Source organism: Peromyscus leucopus, chromosome 7, assembly GCF_004664715.2.
Source record: "Peromyscus leucopus breed LL Stock chromosome 7, UCI_PerLeu_2.1, whole genome shotgun sequence".
Classification (NCBI taxonomy): Eukaryota; Metazoa; Chordata; class Mammalia; order Rodentia; family Cricetidae; genus Peromyscus; species Peromyscus leucopus.
In genome coordinates this window covers 117,617,531-117,637,110 of record NC_051069.1, presented here as the reverse complement: position 1 = coordinate 117,637,110, position 19,580 = coordinate 117,617,531, and the positions used below count along the sequence as shown (strand labels likewise).

Genomic DNA, 19,580 nt, shown 5'->3' with positions numbered 1-19,580 from the left:
CCTCTGACCTTAAAGAGAACCTTGGTATACTTTTTATGCTGTACTGGAAACACATGGCTCTTAGGATGCTCTATGCCAAGAGGCAGCTCCACATTCAGAAAAAAATTATGCAGAAGTTTTGGGGAAAGTTACTAAGGGGATGAAATGAGAATGTCACCAAAATACAAGGGCCAATTAATTCTACAGGTGATGAGCCCTCCAGGTCCATGTTCAAGACTTCAGGAATGAACAAAGACATACTTCCCATTACCTTGTCTATGGTGAGCATGTAAAAGTGAGTGATGTCATTCTCATGTGCATATTTGATTCTTGCCATACACTCCTCTTCATCAATCAGTTCACCAACATACTCATTAACAAATTCTCCCTGAAAATCAGAAGAATGTAATGACTGAGTACATACAAAATCAGGATCCATGACACCATCAATCAGTCTTGGATAATATGTTAATACCTCAGGGGTGTGGTTCCTAGAGGTCCTTCATTAAGTTCAAATTCAAGTATCTTATAAATGGAGATTGCCAGTGGCAAATATATACAACATCCCAGATTGCTTTCTACAATGTCTTGCCTTAGAGAAGCGTGTCTGACAACCCACCATCTATGTAAATAATAATTACATGCAGATTTCCAACAGGGAAGAGGTTATGAGAACTTAACAGGCAGGTTTTATAGCAAGCCTATATGAAGCAACAGCTGAGGTAACCAAGAAGTAAGGCTGGGCCAGGCAGTGGTGGCGCACGCCTTTAATCCCAGCACTCCGGAGGCAGAGCCAGGCGGATCTCTGTGAGTTCGAGGCCAGCCTGGGCTACCAAGTGAGCTCCAGGAAAGGCACAAAGCTACACAGAGAAACCCTGTCTCAAAAAAAAAAAAAAAAAAAAAAAAAAAAAAGAAAAGAAAAGAAAAAGAAAAAAAAAAGAAGTAAGGCTGGAAAAGAGTGATCTCAGCAATCTTTTTTTTTTTTTTTTTTTTTTTGGTTTTTCGAGACAGGGTTTCTCTGTGTAGCTTTGTGCCTTTCCTGGATCTCCCTCTGTAGACCAGGCTGGCCTCGAACTCACAGAGATCCGCCTGGCTCTGCCTCCCGAGTGCTGGGATTAAAGGTGTGCGCCACCACCGCCCGGCTTTCAGCAATCTTTTTTTAATTTTTGTTTTTGTTTGTTGTTTTGTTTTTGGAGACAGGGTTTCTCTGTGTAGCTCTGGCTGTCCTGGAACTCATTCTGTAGACCAGGCTGGCCTCACAGAGATCTGCTTGCCTCTGCCTCCCAAGTACTGGGACTAAAGGTATGCCCCAACCCCTGGCTGAAATCTTTTAGAAAAGAGAAAGGGAAAGGGGAAGGCAAAGGTGGGGGGGATAGGGGAGAGAAAAAGAAAGATGGAAAGAGAGGGAAGAAGGCAGGGAGGGAAAGGAGGGAGGGAGGGAGGGAGGGAATCACTGCTGAGACTATTGGTGTGGCTCATGAATTTTCTGTACTGACCTCTTCTGGTCATGGACCTTGGGTCTGAGACTACTGGTCATGACAAAGCACATCAGGGCCAGGCTGTGATAAGGTAAGCAAGCAATTCCCACTTGTGTCTCTACAATGGGGATATACTGGTGCACGTGTTCAGAGTCTCACTGTGCAGCCCTGCCTGGCCTGGAACTCACTATGTAGACCAGGCTGGCCTTAAAGTCAGAGAGATCCACCTGCCTCTGCCATGTACCAGGTACATACAATCATACCTGGCTTACAACATTTAATTATAATAATTAAATTTGAACACTGTTTCAAAATGCTTTATACACACACACACACACACACACACACACACACAAAAACAAAAACAACAACAAAAAAACCCATACAGTAAGTGATGAGCCCTTAATTCCTACAAGTGGGGAAGAGAGGGCTAGTGAGATGATTCCTTAGGTAAAAGTACTTGCCACCGAGTCTGAGGACACGAGTTCAGTCCCTGGGACCCACATGGAAGGAGAGATCTGACTCTTGAAACTTGTCATCTGATCTCCACACACTTGCCAGGCCAGGCAATGCATACACAAACATACACTTAAGAATCACTACACAGGGGCTGGAGAGATGGCGCAGAGGTTAAGAGCACTGATTGATCTTCCAGAGGTCCTGAGTTCAATTCCCAGCAACCACATGGTGGCTCACAACCATCTGTAGTGAGATCTGGCATGTAGGTGTGTACATGTAAGCAGAACACTGTATGCATAATAAATAAACCTTTTTAAAAAAAAGACAAAAAGAATCACTACACAGTACAAAAAGCAGGGGACATTTCACATACCTTTCTGATGTCCCTTTTGGCAACCAGGCCCCACCCTTTGCCATCTGTCTTGATAATCTTGGTCTCAGGGTACTGGCGCTTAGTGAAACACTGGTTCTGGCAGTATTCCCCTGCAGGACACACCTGCGGGTGGCACTCAAACATCAGCATCCTGTTTAGACACTCAGAATCAGAACCACAAGGGTTCTCATCTGTAGGCTTACAGTTACACTTTGGGATTTCGGAAATGTCAGCTGTATAGATCTGGACTTTACCATACGGCTTATTCACCTGTAAGGAAAAAGCAAGTTGTCTTGACTCTACTTTGTAACCAGAGAACCCTGGATCCCTGCACACTCATGCTGCCCTTTCAAGGGCCCACACTGGACACATGCATTCTAGTCATCATCACAGGGCCCACAGAGATAGTTTCTGACAGACCTCTTAACAGCCATAACCTAGGATTGAAAAATCTGTAACCCAAGAACCACTTCCAAACCACTCCGTTAAGAAGGCACACATACATACAAATGTACACATAATCCTGACATGACTATCACCTTAATATGCTTGTATGGTGGAGGCTTTCTCTCACTCTCCTGGGTTTCTCGGGCTTCCCGCTGAAGTTTGATTTCATTAAAACGAGCTTCAGCTTCTTGCAATGCTAAAAAGCCAACAGAATATGAGAAATATATTTCAGTAAATAAATACATTGACCTCCATATTCAGTGCTAAGTACTGTTGGTGGTTTTCTTGAAGCTAAGTGGCTTCTGTAAAAGGCAGGTGCCTGCCTCCCCAGTGACTAAATACTAAGAGCCAATTTGTGCCAGCTAAGCACAAAGCCCGGCAGCTGCGTTTTTCTGTCAGGCACTACCCATTCTCCATACTATTATTCATTCTTTCTCAGTCCTCTGGAAGCCCCCAATGTTGAGGCATTAAGGAAGAGGACAGGCTGCTGTTGCTTGCTATCCGCTCTATAAACTCTCATCAGCAAGGAGCCAATAGCTCTTAAGGCATAGATTTTCATCTACCATGGCAAATCCCATCAGCAGTGACAGAGCTTGTACTCCCTGCATAAATCATGTAAGCACTCCAAATTTTTCCTACTGTCCGCACTCACTGCATCCAGAGAAAATGCTGATTCTTCTTATGCAACATCACACTTTTATCTCTTGTCTCCTTCCTGTCCAAGTCATTATCTAGCTTAACTACACTTACTACACTATCTCCCAGACTGTGGAATCAGACATAACATTCGGTCCATCTGCCCACCCTGACTGATACTGTGTAAGGTACCCAAAGTTCTACTGTGTCTGCTGAAGAAGGAATTAGCAGGAGAGAGCTAGAACTTAAGGTTCCGATCATGGGAAATCACCTCCAGAGCTGCCACACAAAAGGCCAGGTATGGAAAATACTTATAATTAGTTCTAAACATATTATCTTTAAAAGAAAAAAAACTTTATTTCTCTTGTTTTTTTGTTTTTGGAGACAGGGTTTCTCTATGTAGCCCTGGCTGTCCTGAGACACACCCTATAAACCAGGCTGGCCGCAAATTCAGATACGTCTGCCTCTGCCTCTCAAAAGCTGGGATTAAAGGTGTGCACCACTACTGTCTGTCAAAAAAGCTTTATTTCATGTTAACAAAATTAATTATATGCTAATATAAAAGCTATTAAATAGCATAGGTATACGCCAATGAATACATCAGCCTACAAATTTCCTTTCTTCTAGTACAGAAGTAGAGATAGAATTTTTAGTCTAGGAATTTTTAAAAAGATCAAATTTCAAAAGAACAGAAAACTAGGATTAGCAAGCCATAAGACAGTGTCATCTATGCTCCACTGGGAAATCTCCATACCGTTCTTGAAGACTCTTCCGATCCCTCTGACCCCCTGGTAGCGGCTGCCCCGGTCCCCCTCCATGTATGGGAATACTCGTGCCTGATGCGTCCAGTAATAATCTTTAGACCCAAAGAAAAACACAGGGAATTCTCCAATCTCGTGCTTCATTTTCTGAATATTTGGGGGAACATTTTTGGGATGGCAAACTTCTGCCGGCCACCATCTATTATAAATATTAAAAACAGGATTCACAGATTCTTCAGAGTGACAAAATTTCCAATACTTAGTGTAAAGTAAAGCAAACACACTTAAGTAAATACAGACATGAACGCACAGACTTTTATTTCATACCTGTAGTTCCCAAGTTTGACCCAAATGATGTCTTGAAAGTGTAGCTTCTTCCCAGCCCGGCAGTCATTGCAGAACCAGCTGCCATCGGGCATATCAATATTCAGGCAATCAGGGTGAAAGGCTGCTGGGCAGGCCTCACAGCATAGGAGACTTCCCCCTACAAGAGAACAGGCCAGCCTGAGCTTGTCTCACCAGGTCAGTCTAGGTCCTCTGTTTCATCTCTGTAACTGACACAAACCTGAAGGAAGCAGGAGTGTCAGTATGTCAACCCATGGGTCACCACTCAATGGTATGTACCACTTTACCAAAGTCATCTCCTGAAGTCTATATGGTTCACTCAGTTTAGAGGGCTGAGGCGACACCTGCAGCACCAGCTAAGCTGTGTGTGGAGCAGCACACACGGCAGAACCCATCCTTACCTTTGGAGCACACGAAGCACCAACTCACATTGACGTGGGTGTGGTGCCGCTTCCCCTTCCGAGCAGTGAAGTGGCCAGTGCAGATTATGCTGTTAGAAGCAATCACTGAACATCCTGCGGCCAGACAGGCATCCCCTCCATGATAGGCAACGGGGCAGCGGACACATCGCATCATTTTACCTAAAGAAAATAAACACCCTGAAGACTACAAATACTGTTGACTCCCATGACAAAGTCTCAGAAAGTTAAAGGCATGTGCCACCACTGCCCAACCAACCAGCATTTCTTAACCTGGGCTGCTAGCATTTGGGATTTGTGAGAGCTTCTGCTGGGTACCCTTCCTAGTAAATGTTGATAGCATATTCCCCCTAAATATTGTTAAATGTATCTTGTCAGAGAAGCCTGTGACAAGGATACAGTACCTCTCCAACGCCACACAGCTACCCTTATCTTCCACATATGTAATTTGATTTGAAATATTTCCCAGTTGAGAAGGAAGCTCAGTGGTAAAGCAGTTGCCTAGCATGTGGGGCCCAGGGTTCCACCTCTTTTTTACAAACAGAAGTTTCCCTTATATATGAAGTGCCTTTAAAAATGAGCAAAGAGGCCAGGCGGTGGTGGTGCACGCCTTTAATCCCAGCACTCAGGAGGCAGAGGCAGGAGGATCTCTGTGAGTTCGAGGCCAGCCTGGGCTACAGAGTGAGTTCCAGGACAGGAACCAAAACTACACAGAAAAACCCTGTCTCAAAAAAAAAAAAAAAAAAAAGAGCCAAGGAGGGAATCCAGGTAGTATCCTTTGTTGAAAAAAATCAAGAATCAAAGTGCTGATATGAAAAGAATGGAATGGGGGCAAGCCTTATGTTATAGGAACAAAACAAAAAAACCCCAAAAACTTCTTGACTTATGAGTCAAGCAGAAAAACAGGAGGTGATGGAGACCATCAGAGTTCATAACCTCCAGTGACACCTGTCTGGCATCAATGGTCACCTTCAGAAACACCTAGACATTATGAGTGAACCCACACCCAAATTGTAAGGGCACATCTATCTGTACCTTTGGATGGCCGTGGATTTGAAGGGTTTGAAGCATGGCAGCTCACACAGCTGTGGAGAGGGCAGCGAAAGCCTCGGTTCTCAAACACAGTGAGAGGGTATTTTTTTACACAAGCTTCGTGGTAAAACTTTCCACACTGAGTTACCACACAGCGCTTCACCTCCATCTTGCTTTCTTTACACACGAAGCATGAATGAATCCCTAACAAGTGAGAGAAAGGGGTGATAGAAAGGTGCAGAGAACAAAAGTTAGACTGAAGCACATTTTCTGGAGCAGCCTGTGTTGCTGACTAGTCTAAGCCTTCCTCAGAACAAAGCCCAGTCGTCTGAGCTGCCATCTAAGCTGCAGGAAATACAGGAAAGCCTGTCTTCTTCCTGGCCCACTCACCAGTGCAGCAAAGACTTGCTATGGCTGCAGAAGACTGACATCTGAAGGGTGCTGCTGCAGCTGCTGCTGCTGGGCTGTTGGGCAGCTTGACCCTTCCTGGGCCTAGTTAGCAGGGAGCAGAGCCGTTGTGCAGCCAACCTTCTTCCCATGTGATCCTAGTCTGTAGGACAAATCCTGAGGCACTAGAGTGGGGTGGGGCAAAAGCTTTAGCCCCTCAGTTAAGTTCTTGCTGTCAAAAATAAAGCTAAGAATGACATCTAGTCTTTGTAATGAACTGAGCATCCTATAAATATCAGTGCTCTGTAACCGACTACTAGTTAGGCAGGACTGTTTAGAAGTGTAATGCTTCATAACCACGACCTATAGAGCAAGGTTTGTGCTAGCCCCAAAGGAAGGGTTTTGAAAAGTACACAGCCTCTTATCCCTCACTCCACCAGTCACTGTATTCTGAAGGACTTGCCCAGTGATACTGTCATTCAAGTAGTAAAGCCCACAGTACAGTGGAAGAGCTTAGAAGCATAAAATCTTTGTACCTGTGTGTGTGGGACTTGTTCTGTCAAATGTCTCATACACAACTTGAGGAAGCACAGAAAAAGGGACAAGCAGCACTGACCTCCACACACAACTCCCCAGCTTCAGAAGTTGGAACTTACCTGAGGCACACTCAGTGCAGGTGAATCTTCCTTCTGGTCTTCTGGAAAGTCCAAGGCAGGCTAGATGGAATGCTCCACAACAGGGGCCCTCACACAACAAGAGGCTGCCTGTCTTCTCACACAACTGTGGGGAACAGAGCGGGGCATGAACCTACACTCAGGAACAGCCCTTTCAGTATTCTCACCATGTGGGGCAATTTGACTCCATCTCTGGCATGCACACAGTGAAACACCTAGCAGGATCAGAGACTTCAGCCAGGTAAAGTTACACAAAAATGTTAGTTCCTCAGCACAGGCTAAGGAAAACAAAAGATCAAAACCTTGAAGGATACATTCAGGATGTTTCAGATCAGACATGAATGTCAAAAACCAAAAACCCATGGCATATTTTTACCATAAACCAGCCATCCTTCTACAGACGGCAGCGATGGAGCTGACGGTCAGCCATTGTGCAACTCTGGACCAATCAGCATTCTCCCATGGATACTGACACTGGCCGCACCTCACAATGGTGCAGGAACTAAGGCGCAGAAAGGTGAGTAGCTTTCTTAAGATCACCAACCCAGCATCCAGCACAGGTAGGACACTGACCCGGGCAATACCTCTGTAGGGCTATGGGTTTAGTCATGCCAGCCCAGCCCATGACTGGCCTACCTAGTGAACTAAGTAAGCAGCCAAGGGCACCACATCACCCTAGCACCTTACCTCTTACAGCACACATTCCCAAGTACTACTTCAAACTGCCATATGTATACTTGTGCTGTACATGAAACACATCACACCTGAGAATGAATAATGTCAACTGAGACAACCTAATACCAGAATTCTCCTGGTGGCCTAATCCTTCCAAAGAGGTATCTATGAGCAGTAATGGAGCAAAAGAGAAGTCTGGAAGAAAAGAGGATGCAGGAAACTCACTCTGCTCATCTGGGACTTCAGGAGAAGCCCTCACCAACATATCAGACACCGCCTAGCCCTCACCTGACACACGTACTCCTTTTTGGCAGCTACTCCTTTTTCAGACTTTTTAGATGAGACGGATGCTTCGGTCTGTGTTTCATCTGCACTTTCATACGGAGACTCTGAGGGCTCATCTCCTGGGCTGTCTGAGACCTGGAGATGAAGGAGGTGGACGACAGTTCACTAGCCACAGAAAACAGGTGGCCACATCCTTTGGACACAGCCCACTTCCTGCCCTATGCCCAATGATGTGGTGTAGATACACACTACCACTGGCTTGGAAGTAATAAAACTTGTAAAAGCCATATAGCAAACTCAGAAGTGGACCTTATTCTACTCAATATTTAATATACATATGTATATAAGACATATTCCTTTAAATAAAGCAATTTATAAAAATCCAATTATCTCTGAGTAAACAAAGATGAGCTCTGGGAACAATACTCTTGTGCTTTCTTACCCAATGTCTTCAGACCCAAATACCACATGAGTTAAAAAAACAAAAAAACAAAAAACCCAACAAAGTGAAGTCACAAAAAAAGACTTCACAGAAGCTGCTTCTCACTCTGTTGAGGATACTGTGCTCTTCCAGAAGCATGCTGCTCCCCTGGAACTGATTCAAGAGTCAGGAGTCACTGGCGTGCATTGCAGCCTGAGTGCCTTGTCTACCCTCTCACTGCTAACTGGTCACAGCTCATCTGCTCAGCCCCACAGAAAGGCAAGGAGCAATTTCTGCCTGCCTTGTGAACACTGGACTCTGAGGAAAAGACTTGGGAGAAATACAGTATGTGTGCAGAGGAAAGCACCTATTTTACTGGCTTCCCTCCACTGAACAGAGACTAGTATCCAGCTACAACCTCACCCTTGCTGCATGGAGCATCCTGTCCTTGTCTGACAAGTACTAGCAATAAATGTTTAAATGGGTAAAACAGAAAACCCTTTCATCCTTCAAATTCAAGTGCTTAAATTTGGGGGGGGGGTGTAAGTGATCTTAGTGTTGAAAATTGAATTTTGGAGATAAAACAAAGCAAAAAGTGTATTAACTATGTTTCTTATTTACCTCAATAATCACACGTAATTATGTTATAGGCTTGCTATTTGCCAATTAACACAAAGCTAGATATTATAATTAGGCCACATTAAAAAACAAAAACAAGCCAGGCAGTAGTGGCACATGCCTTTAATCCCAGTACTTAAGTCAGAGGCAGGCAGATCTCAGTGAGTTTGAGGTCAGTAGAGCAAATTCCATTACAGCCAGGGTTATACAAAGAAACCCTGTTGAAAAACCAAAACAAAAAAAAAAAAAAAACAAACAAACAAACAAAAAACAAAAACCAACCAAACAAACAACCTCACCAGGGACTCTGGCCCAGATTCTGCAGGCTTACTAATGAGCTTTTACCAGATTTAGCTCATCGAAATTATTGGGAGCAATGAGAGGAGGGAAAAAAAAACAGGCATTTTTCTGATTTGAATCTATGTTAACATGGAGTAAATGAACAAGGATTCCTGTGGCTCTGATGGTCCACTGTAACAAGGGACAGGCTTTGTGTGATCCCCCCTTCTAATCTCACTAGACACATCTAGCAACTAGAACGTAATGGGGGGAGGCCTTTCTATTCAATTCTCTCGCCTTGTGCAGGAAGATGGATATAGCATGAAGAACACTAGATTAGTGTCACATCCTAAGGTCTGTCACCAGGAGGCTGACTATTTGGAACTACAGGGCCCATTGCCAATCCCTCTCCCATCAGCTCACCTCCCACTTCTTTCACATCAACATCCAGAAAGAGGTAATGTGAAATGATCTGATCAAACTCCAAATTTAATACATCCATCAGATATGGGGATCACAGGTAGGATCTGAGCACTTCTGAGACTGGAGTGAGTATTAGGGAAGCCCAGGACCTCAGGAATCAGTAGCCACATAGCTTGGCCTGGCTCAGAGAGCAGCTCCCATAGCCACACAAGGCTGACCCATCTGACTGACGCAGGAATGAGACCCAAAGGATGTTTAGCACAGCATCCATGGAAGAGAACCCATCCTCCGTTCACCAACCCACTTTTTCCCACTGTGTGGATGAAGCAAATTTAAAAACTATAAAGAGAAAGGAATGGAAAGAAAGACAGAAAACACAAACCAGTCCTGGGTCAGAGGAAGGAACAGCACCTTTTATTTAAGATTTACAGAAAGTTAGCACGTTTCCACTTGGAGATATTTCCTAAATTAACAAAGTCTGTTTGAGGAAATAAACACTGAATACATATTTTGAATGGAAATATAAATGTTAACGACACACATAAGGCTCGTTTCCTGATTGGGTCTGTTATCCACATACAGAATATAGACCTTACAATATCACAGTTCATGACAGATTGTAGAAGGTCCACCTTCACCCACCACATCCTCCCCCACAAATGGACGAACCCCTACCCAGTCAAGAGGGTCCCTCAGCTCTCTGCTCAGCAAACCACCTGCAAGTAGAGCCAAGTGTGCGCCTCACTCCAGCTGCAGGCTCCACCTCCATGTGTACCAGGTGACAGCTTACTTGGAGATGCCATTTGTGGAAGTGACATATCACCTGTATGGTCCCAACACAGTCCCAGATCTCAGTCTACGACATCTATGATCTATTCAATATCCAACAGGATGTATTTGAAAAAAGAAAAATGAAGTGACTGATGAGACACAGACTGTCAAGAATTTTCCTGTGGCTTCCTGTGTCCACCAAGGTCATGCCTGTGGTACTGATTTCCAAGGAGCTTAGCTCCTGACTTTCCAAAGTTTTCTTGAGTCTGAAAATACTTCTCCACTCTCTACTCAGTAAGTGATAGTACTGAGTTGCCTACCTGCCTTAGACACACATTCCTTCACAGACAGGAAATGTAGTCTCCTTCATCTATTACAGGGACTTTCAAGATGGCATTACCAAACATCATGTGACCCAGTAGACATCTTCCAACCCACTGCCAGGAGCTATGTGGCCATCAGGAAAGCTTAATGAGTTTAACTGGGGTTTACCCCACTGTGGCCACAAAGTAGACCCCTGCCCTTCTGTGGGCTGATACACATTGAGTTTTTAATTTTTTTTTTTGACAAAACAATTCCCTTCACAAGTTGAATACTACATCATTTTAAAATACAATTACAGACCTTGAACAATAAATATCTCTATAACCAACATTATTTTCATGTTTAAGTTATGCTTTCATAAAGGAAGAAGCGTAGAAGTGTGTTCACAGACTTTTAGATTTACAAATGGTAAGAATCCTGTGCTCAGCAGATAAAATGGTCTAAAATTAAAAGACTGATCTCACGCAGGGCTTCCAGTTAACATCACAGTGAAGTATTAAGAGTGGAATTAAGACAATTTGAAGTTAAGACAACCATTCTAAAATCCTAGAATCCAAAATAATTTTTATTAAAGTTTATACAGACTAGAATTCTCCTAGCTACTCCTAATTTAAAGCCAGGTATGAGTTACTGAGAACATGAAAGAGGAAAAAAATAAAAATAAAAAAACAAAAAAAAACTTTAGTCCACAGAATGTCATTGTGCTTCATATTCATCTAATCTATGCCAGCTTCTATACAGTTAGCCTAAGAGGACAGCCAAGACTGAGAGCTGTAGCCAGTCAGCCACACAGTTACTGCTCCCATAAAGGCCTGCCCTTACCCAAGGTTAAGTGGTCTCTAAATGTTCTATTGACTCAACCATGTCGAGGCTGTGCAGGGACCTGGTCCAGCCAGCTGCAGCAACAGGCCATGTGTCCTCACCTGGAAGGCTTGAGAACAAGAACCACCAGCCTACCTGCCTTCTAAGCTCATATGACTGGCAATGTTCCTGTACCAAGACTAGGACTCCACCTGATCCCAGTTGTTTTTTTAAAAGAAGAGTACCCCTGGAATGCTAGCAGGTTCAAAATATTGCCAGGGTTATTATGTTAAAAGCTGAACAACTACACAGGCTAGAGAAAAATTATAAATGTGGATGTACACACAGGACTCTGACAAAATGTCAGGTTGCTGGACGGACACCCTTGCTAGTCAAGCCCCAGAAGAGTATGTCCCTTACCCTTCCTGTACAAGGAAAAATGCAAATACACTATTCTGTGTATTAAGGATGACCATTTTCCATCACTGGCAGGAAAGTTAGTGAAAACAATCCTAATATTCTAGCAATAAAAACAGTACCTAAAAGGAACAAAGTCAATTTCAATCACCAAAAATGCTAAGATATACAGGAATCGATGTTTCTTAAAACAAAAATAAAACCCAAAAAGCTTTCTAAGTCAGCGTCAGTAAGAAGCACTGAAAGCTCTGAAAGCATGTTAGGAAAGCCCTTCTACTTTTCTCTAGCAAGAGACAATTTGGATTTTATCTCCTCAAAGAAAAATAGCAGTCCTTGGTAATTAAATTTTTCAAAACCTGGGATAATGGATTTATTGACAATAAAATAAGGTGCTGCACATTTAACAATCCAAAGGACCCTTCAAGCAACCTATGTTTGAATGTGTGTAAGACATATGGTACCTTAGAATCAGTGACAGAGAAAGAAAGCAAATTTACTAAGTGTTAATGACCCTATGGTTCACCTGCCACTGGACAAACATTTCCTAAAGGGAGCCATGACCTCATGGGGCATCTCAGGCCCATATAAAGCAACTGAGGCCAACAAGGAACCGCTCACTAAGGGTTCCTCTTTCTGTTCAAGTGGGCTGAGTAAGCTAGGAGCTTATATAGAATACACACCAATACTGAAGGACAGACAGAACAAAAGTCAGTTCTGGCCCTCACTCCAGGCAAAGAGACCCTTTCTCAGGAGCACTCTTTAATCATTTAAGTTTTACATAAACACAGGCATCAATTTTTGTTTGAGAAATGAGATGTTTATGTTTTTATTACCTTCTTTATATGGCATTTCTATATTTCTGTTACAGACCTTAATGGGTTACCAGTAACCTATTCATCTAGCCAGCCTACAGGCTCCAGACACAACCATGGGATGAGTGCATGGAGTCACAGACATGTTGTTGCCAGGTGAGGTTTTGTTGTTTTTTTCTTACTAGTCTTGTGACATGCTCTATCATTAATGAAAAGGCCCTGTCCCTCATCTGCCTTCCAGCTCCAGAGAACTCTGTTTTTAAGTTTTCTGGTGCTTTTGCGTGAACTATCTCAAGTAATCCCAGAATTAGATATACCTTGGCTGAGAGACCAACTTAAGAAGCCCTCCACCCATGTCAGAAGCAGGCTGTTCTACACCTCTTCAGAGGTAGTGGATGGGATGGATGCCCTCATGCATGAAGCAGGGACCCTTTCCTCTTAGATCCTATGATATTTTACTTCCTTGTCATGCTTCGATTTCTGGTTGGTTTTCAGGACATCCTCTTAAAAACATTGGAGTTGTTTTGTGTTGGGAAACACAGATGTAAATAGATATGGATACTAAAGAAAGTTTTGAGCTACAACTACACTTAAAGGCATTGTGACCAAAGGACAACATTCACTTTTCATGAGGAAAAGCCGCCAGGAAGGCAGAAGTCCGTCTAGAGCAGAGGGGCTGACTGAGGAGCACCTGAAGGACCTGGCTGCTGGGCACAGGCCTCTATCCAGTACGTGGACTCCCTGGTGTGCTGCTCTGTGCAACAGACAACTTGCACTGTTAGAACAGCTGCAATCCAAACCTTTGTACATTCACTCAAGTCTTTGTCTCTTTTGAATCAGTTTTATACAGAAAGCTACCTCCCCTTCCCAGGCAAACATTGTATACAAACAATGGTTTGAAGCCAAATAGGATCAAATGGTATTAATTCTCTGTATGGCAGAAGCAAAACTCAACAGTGGGCAGCTCACAAGACCTAAGGCTAGAGAGGTAGCATTGCTTTTTTGACATTTTTATAAAAAATGAAGGAATTCCATGTTAAATCTGTAATGTAACAAATTTGCTACATTTTTTTGTACTCTCAGCAGACAAGTATTCCTTCTTGATAGTCACCTCTTTCCTACTCACTCACCTCTTTTAGGAGAGGTCAGCCAAGAGCTGACATGGAACTCTGCTTATTTACTCTAAGACGACTGCTGGTCTCTGGGGCAGGAATATCCTACATGGAGGACTATCACTCCATCCTCACTGCAGCATGCTAAGGACCTGCCCCTAGGTGGGCTATGTCTTCCCCAGTTGAAGAATATTCCATCATCCCCACCCTTGTTTGCCTCATCCTCTCTGAATTCAGCAGGTACTAACTGTGCCACACTGCAGACATCACCACTAGTTCTGAAGTCCTCACTCCCCAGCACAGAGCAAAATGCGTGTCCTCTGACTGATTCCTGCTGTATCTGCACATAGCTGCTTCCAGGGCACCCACTCAAAATTTATCATGCTCTAATTTCAAATGAAATCCCTTCACTTCTGCCCAAGACCATTTCAGTGTTGTGTCTTTACTTTTGAGAAATCACTTCTTGAACCAGGGCCATTTCTACACCATCCTATTTCTTCATAGTTTTTAATTTTGTGATTTATATTTAAAAAAAATTAATTTACCTGAGATCTTTCATGTCCTTTAAGAACAGTACAACTTAGAATGCTCACATTAGGTATTCTCTGAGGTCATGTCTCTAAGTACATTTGAGCAGAGCCAGCTGAGTGACCTACCTGACCACAACCTCACAGTCTAATACCCTACTGTGTCACACAAACAGAGCTAGGGTTCTGTTACTCCTGGATTTATTTTATCCACACATGCATGATGCAGTCAAGAGGATCATTTTTCATGCCAAAGAAAAATTTATACTTTTGGATAAAAATGGAATGATGGTGATTTTATTATTTTATTGTAATAACCATTACTGTCACAATAGTGAACCACTGAGTCCTTGTAAGGTGCCAGGCACTCTACGTGTTTTACATGCGTTACATTACTTAATGGTTTGGAACAAAAGTATTTCTCGGAAACTTTCATCACAGGTCCAACACTGAGGTGTCTGTGTGCAACGGCCTGGGCACCGCTCACACACCCCGTGCACAGCACAAGCTCTGCTTCTTGAGCTGAGGGCAAGTGGAGCCTTTCCTCCCATGCAAACATGCGGGCACCTGGGTATGCCCCAGCTGGGCATCCAGAACCACAACATTTAAAACATGATGCTGATGTTTTACAAAAGCAACTGATGATGTGGTTGTTGTAAATAACCTGATTATGGTGTCTTCTAGATATCAGTGACTGGATCAATAGTTGAATGGTTCACAATGATACTGTAAATGGCATTTTTCCCTAAAAATCTACTGTGTCTAGTGTCATAGTAAAACTGTCAGGTAAAAAAGGACAGAATCAAAACTCTTCCTGCCTTTTATGTGGGAAACTGGTTTAATATCTACAATACTGAATACATTTCATTGGCAATGAAAATAGTTGACAAAGGACCCCTTAAAGTGTCCTGCTTGTTCGTTCTTATTGATAGTGAACAGATGCTGACATTTTTCCTTAAAAATTCAGTAAATTATGAATTAGAGGAAAAAATGAGCATTAACAGGATAACCTCTTCAATATGGTGCCATTGTCACAGCTCTGGGATAGCCTTAATTGGAAGGCCTCCTCCTCAACTTGAACTTCAGATTGATCTTTAGAATATGAATGTGTTTCTATTATGAGATGAATGTGATTGATTAAATGGCCTTGATTGGGTATCTTACCTTGGTCTTAAATTTTGTTATCTGTTTTCTTCATTGTATGTGTTTATTAATACCAGTAAAAACAGATTATCACACATCTTCCATAAAATGATTGTGATAGAAATGTCACTTAGTGTATACGATGATGCACCACCTGCAGCAGACATCTTGGGATATTACATCATTCTAAGTGCAGTACAGGGCGGCTGAATTCAAGTCCAACTTGACTGATGTGGGCTCCCATAAAAGCTGTTACCAGTGAAGGCGAAAAAAATAAGAATTTGCTCTACTAAGGGAACAAAAAATGAAGTTACAAAACACTTAAATCACATCAATTCCTTCACAGGCCTTTGTCATGCAAGTGTGCAATTTTAATCGCTTCATTGGGGTGATGTAATATTATGTAATTAATAATTATTCCAATATAAATTTATCACACATTTTTTAAGAACTTAAACTACAACATGACCTAAAATGTCTTGAAATACCAACCCTACATAACTCTCTTTCAATCAAGTGTGTAAAGGGAGGGAAATATAAACATGCAAAACATGACTGTCCTAAAGTGAAGAGGCAGTCAGATCTCCAAACATAATTTTCACATCAGAACCAGACTCAACAGTCTCCATAGCCTTTCATAACACTAATGCTTTGTTCATGTGTTAGCAGGCACTCAGCACTGTAGACCTGTAAACATTCACTGTGAGGGTCAGTAATGCTGATGCATACTGGACGAAACTACTTGTTCATCTAAAGTTTTTAAATTAATAGTGCAACTCTATAAGCTATAAAGAATATTCACATAAGCCACACAAGTAGTCCAATAGAGAAGGCCTAGGATTTAAATTATTTTATATAAGGAATATAATGTATAATGTTAGAATTATGTTATTACCTTCAAAATGTAAGAAGGGATTTGAATTTAATGCATTGCCTATATAATATAAATGTACTTAAATCATCTATTAACCTCTGATGTTGCAACTAGTCTTATTACAAAATGCTTCTTCATCTTAGTCCTTCCAGGTTCAGACCACTGAGCCAGCTGCTGTTCTCTGTTCCACCCTCACCGTCTTCACCTTCAGTACCCAATACTGATGATCAAGAATGACAGACACAAGTTCAGTAATTCAATCTTTCTCTCTCTCTCTCCTTTCTGACAACAGCATATGTAAAGTATCAACTGGATGACTAGACCAAAATATGAAGCAAGAAAAGAAATCATTTAAAATTTTTACAAGGCTGTAATGTAACATAGTGGTAGAACACTTGCCTGGATTCACAAATGCCTGGGTTCCAACCCCACCACTTAAAAAAAAAATCATAAATGAAAATTCTAACTTAAATGCCTAAATGAAAGGGTTTCTAGAACAGAAACCTTCCATTTTTAATGTGAGTATCTGGAACTTTAGACCATCTTTATTTAATTTTCTAGACTGCTACTCTAAATGTTGACAAGAGAGCAAAATGGAAAATAATTTGAATAACACTAGTCTTTTTGTATTAGTAACATTTTAGATAGAAGCTCAGCAACAAATTGAATGTACACATTTATACGAAATGCTTAGTTTTCTACACATAACAACGATCACCAAGCCCCAGTCCTGTGAATATATGAAAACTTGAGAGTATGACTGAGCAGGCCTGTGACTAAGATCCTACTAAAGAAACAGTCTAGATTTACACCACACTTTCAGGTTCAGAGCAGTGAGCAACAGAGGGTGTTCTCAAGGGTGTTCCACTAGCCACCAAGGTCCCTGATCATCATGCAATGGAAAACCCAGCCCTCCACTAATGGGAAGAAACAGCAAAGACACATCCAACCCTACTAGGGACCATAGCAGAGGCCAGGCCAGAAGTGCTGCCTTTGATCCAAAAGGATAAAGGGGCCTGTTTAGTTCCCACCTCACTATCCTTTTCCATGAAGACCAAGGTTATCAACTCCTTAAAAATATTGTGAAAATAAATCTCCAGTCTATAATAAAAAAAAAAACAGAACTACAGAGATCAAAATAACAAGAAATTAAAAATGAAAAGTAAGATCCATAAAGGTAGTCACTAGAATCAAATTAAAACTACCTCTGTACAAAAACAGGACCAAACAAACAAAAAAACCCATCATTCCTGCATTTGGAGCTGTCCCTTGTTTTGGCAATGGCAGACTTGGTAACACCAATACATGCTACACTATTGTGATGGCAGCAACAGCCTGTTATAATACCACCTACTTCTCTGCTATCATGTATTTTACAAGTCCAGAAAACACAGGAAACTTAGTATAGTGACAGTTCTAACTTGCCTCCACACTTACATCTGAGACATGCCAGAACAAAGGACCAGAGACACGCAATGCATGAGGACCAAGAAACCTTTGGCTTCCCCACAGGCTTGTGAGCCCCTCCATTCCACCAGTGTGGGTGCACAGTGGCCAGTATCAGTGTGGCCAACATAGCATGTCCTGGTAGAGCCAGTGAATTTCCTTTCATGTGAGAAAACAGAGTGAGGTTTACAGAACACACCATTTTAAAACAGATTGCAATGATTATTCTGCAACAAGACTGAAGTATGTATGTACACTTACACATTCACCATGTGCATGTATTTATATTCAAAGTGCTCAGACTAAAATAGGACACTATTCTTTCAATTTTGTGAATTTTAGATGGCTAAGAACACCTGAAACTCACCTATACCTATGGAGAACACCAACATAATTCTTTTAAAATAGAATTTTCACTCACATTGCAACTTGAGCAACTAATGGCCTTCACATGAATGCCATGGTATCACTATCATCATTATTTTACCTCATTTTCAGTTAAGGATGCAGAAGGAGATGAACTTTTGCTAAACCCAAGTGCTGAAGATGCAGTTGCAGAAGCCCGATTTCGCTTCTTCAGTGGTTTGCAAGCATCAGAAAGATTTTTCGTTGCTGTAAAATAAGTTTATTTTATAAAGTTTAAAATCTTAACCTCCCACATCCTTACTGAATTAAATAACCCCTAAAATAAGTGAAATCCTAAAGATGAATATTCTGGTGTCCTTAGTTGTCAGTAAGGATTTAACTTTTTATCATAAAAAACAAAAGCAGACAAACTACACAATGATACCCATATCCCACTACTTAACTGCCCCCCGCCCAACAACCCAGGGCCAATGCAGCTTCGTCCACACGTGGATCCATAACCCCTTGTAGAATTATCTGATGCAAACTCGATTTATAATTTCATGCATAAAAAGCCTAGTGTATACCTCTAAAATAAAAATCTGAATACAATAATATCACCTTCATATTTAAAAATAGAAATCCTATGTTCAAATTTCCAATCATCCACAAATACTTGTTTAAAAAATAGCTGGTTTTTAAAAACCTGATCTTGTGCAGAACAAAGAAAACAGTCTTTCCAACCATAGCTCCTCACTCATCACAGAGCTTATCTAACAGACAGATGTCTTAACAGGATAATCCACAATAGGTCAATGGGTTTGATTTTTCCTTTTTACTGTTCAGCTGTTTTTCACAGAAAATCCTTTAAGCTGATTTCTTTATCATATGTAATAGAAACAACTCATCTTGACTTTTACTCTTGACTGGTAAGTATGAACCATCAGGGGCCTACCGTAGAGTAAAAGAATTTATAGTAACAACTCATCTCATAAAGGAAGAAATCTGAGTATTTCTGGTTTAAATTTCTCTTCTAATAAAATTTCAAAGTGAAAAATCAGTAGAAAAGTAACTTCAATATGACTGAATATGACAATTTGCACATTAAATCAATTATTTTTTAATTCCCCAAGTTCTTTTTTCCCACTTGTTTTTTATCCTAGCTTAATTGTTACTTCTTCTGAGGCATCCCTGGATCCCTGTTACCCAACCCTGTTCTCACTTATCTCTGTCCCTCTCAGGTGCCCACACTAGAGGCTCCCCAAGAACAGGACTAGGCCATCCTGCTCACCCACCCAGGCACCCAGAGGAGTCAGG

The 19,580-nt window shown here is 41.8% G+C and overlaps 1 protein-coding gene across 3 annotated transcripts in view; it reads right to left on the bottom strand.

Annotated features, from left to right (window-relative positions):
• Nsd2 (nuclear receptor binding SET domain protein 2) overlaps positions 1 to 19,580 on the bottom strand; it is an 84,232-nt gene that overhangs the window by 11,779 nt on the left and 52,873 nt on the right. For 2 of the 3 annotated variants that reach the window (XM_028870768.2, XM_028870771.2), the window contains 10 exons: positions 18,406 to 18,530; positions 7,954 to 8,085; positions 6,973 to 7,096; positions 5,933 to 6,133; positions 4,880 to 5,059; positions 4,461 to 4,617; positions 4,127 to 4,332; positions 2,829 to 2,932; positions 2,290 to 2,559; positions 251 to 367 (listed from right to left, as the gene is read on the bottom strand). In XM_028870768.2, the coding sequence (XP_028726601.1) occupies positions 251 to 367; positions 2,290 to 2,559; positions 2,829 to 2,932; positions 4,127 to 4,332; positions 4,461 to 4,617; positions 4,880 to 5,059; positions 5,933 to 6,133; positions 6,973 to 7,096; positions 7,954 to 8,085; positions 18,406 to 18,530 (1,616 nt within the window). Of the gene's footprint in view, positions 1 to 250; positions 368 to 2,289; positions 2,560 to 2,828; positions 2,933 to 4,126; positions 4,333 to 4,460; positions 4,618 to 4,879; positions 5,060 to 5,932; positions 6,134 to 6,972; positions 7,097 to 7,953; positions 8,086 to 10,083; positions 15,848 to 18,405; positions 18,531 to 19,580 lie in introns of those variants that run through there. The other variant, XM_028870772.2, reaches the window with a different exon arrangement.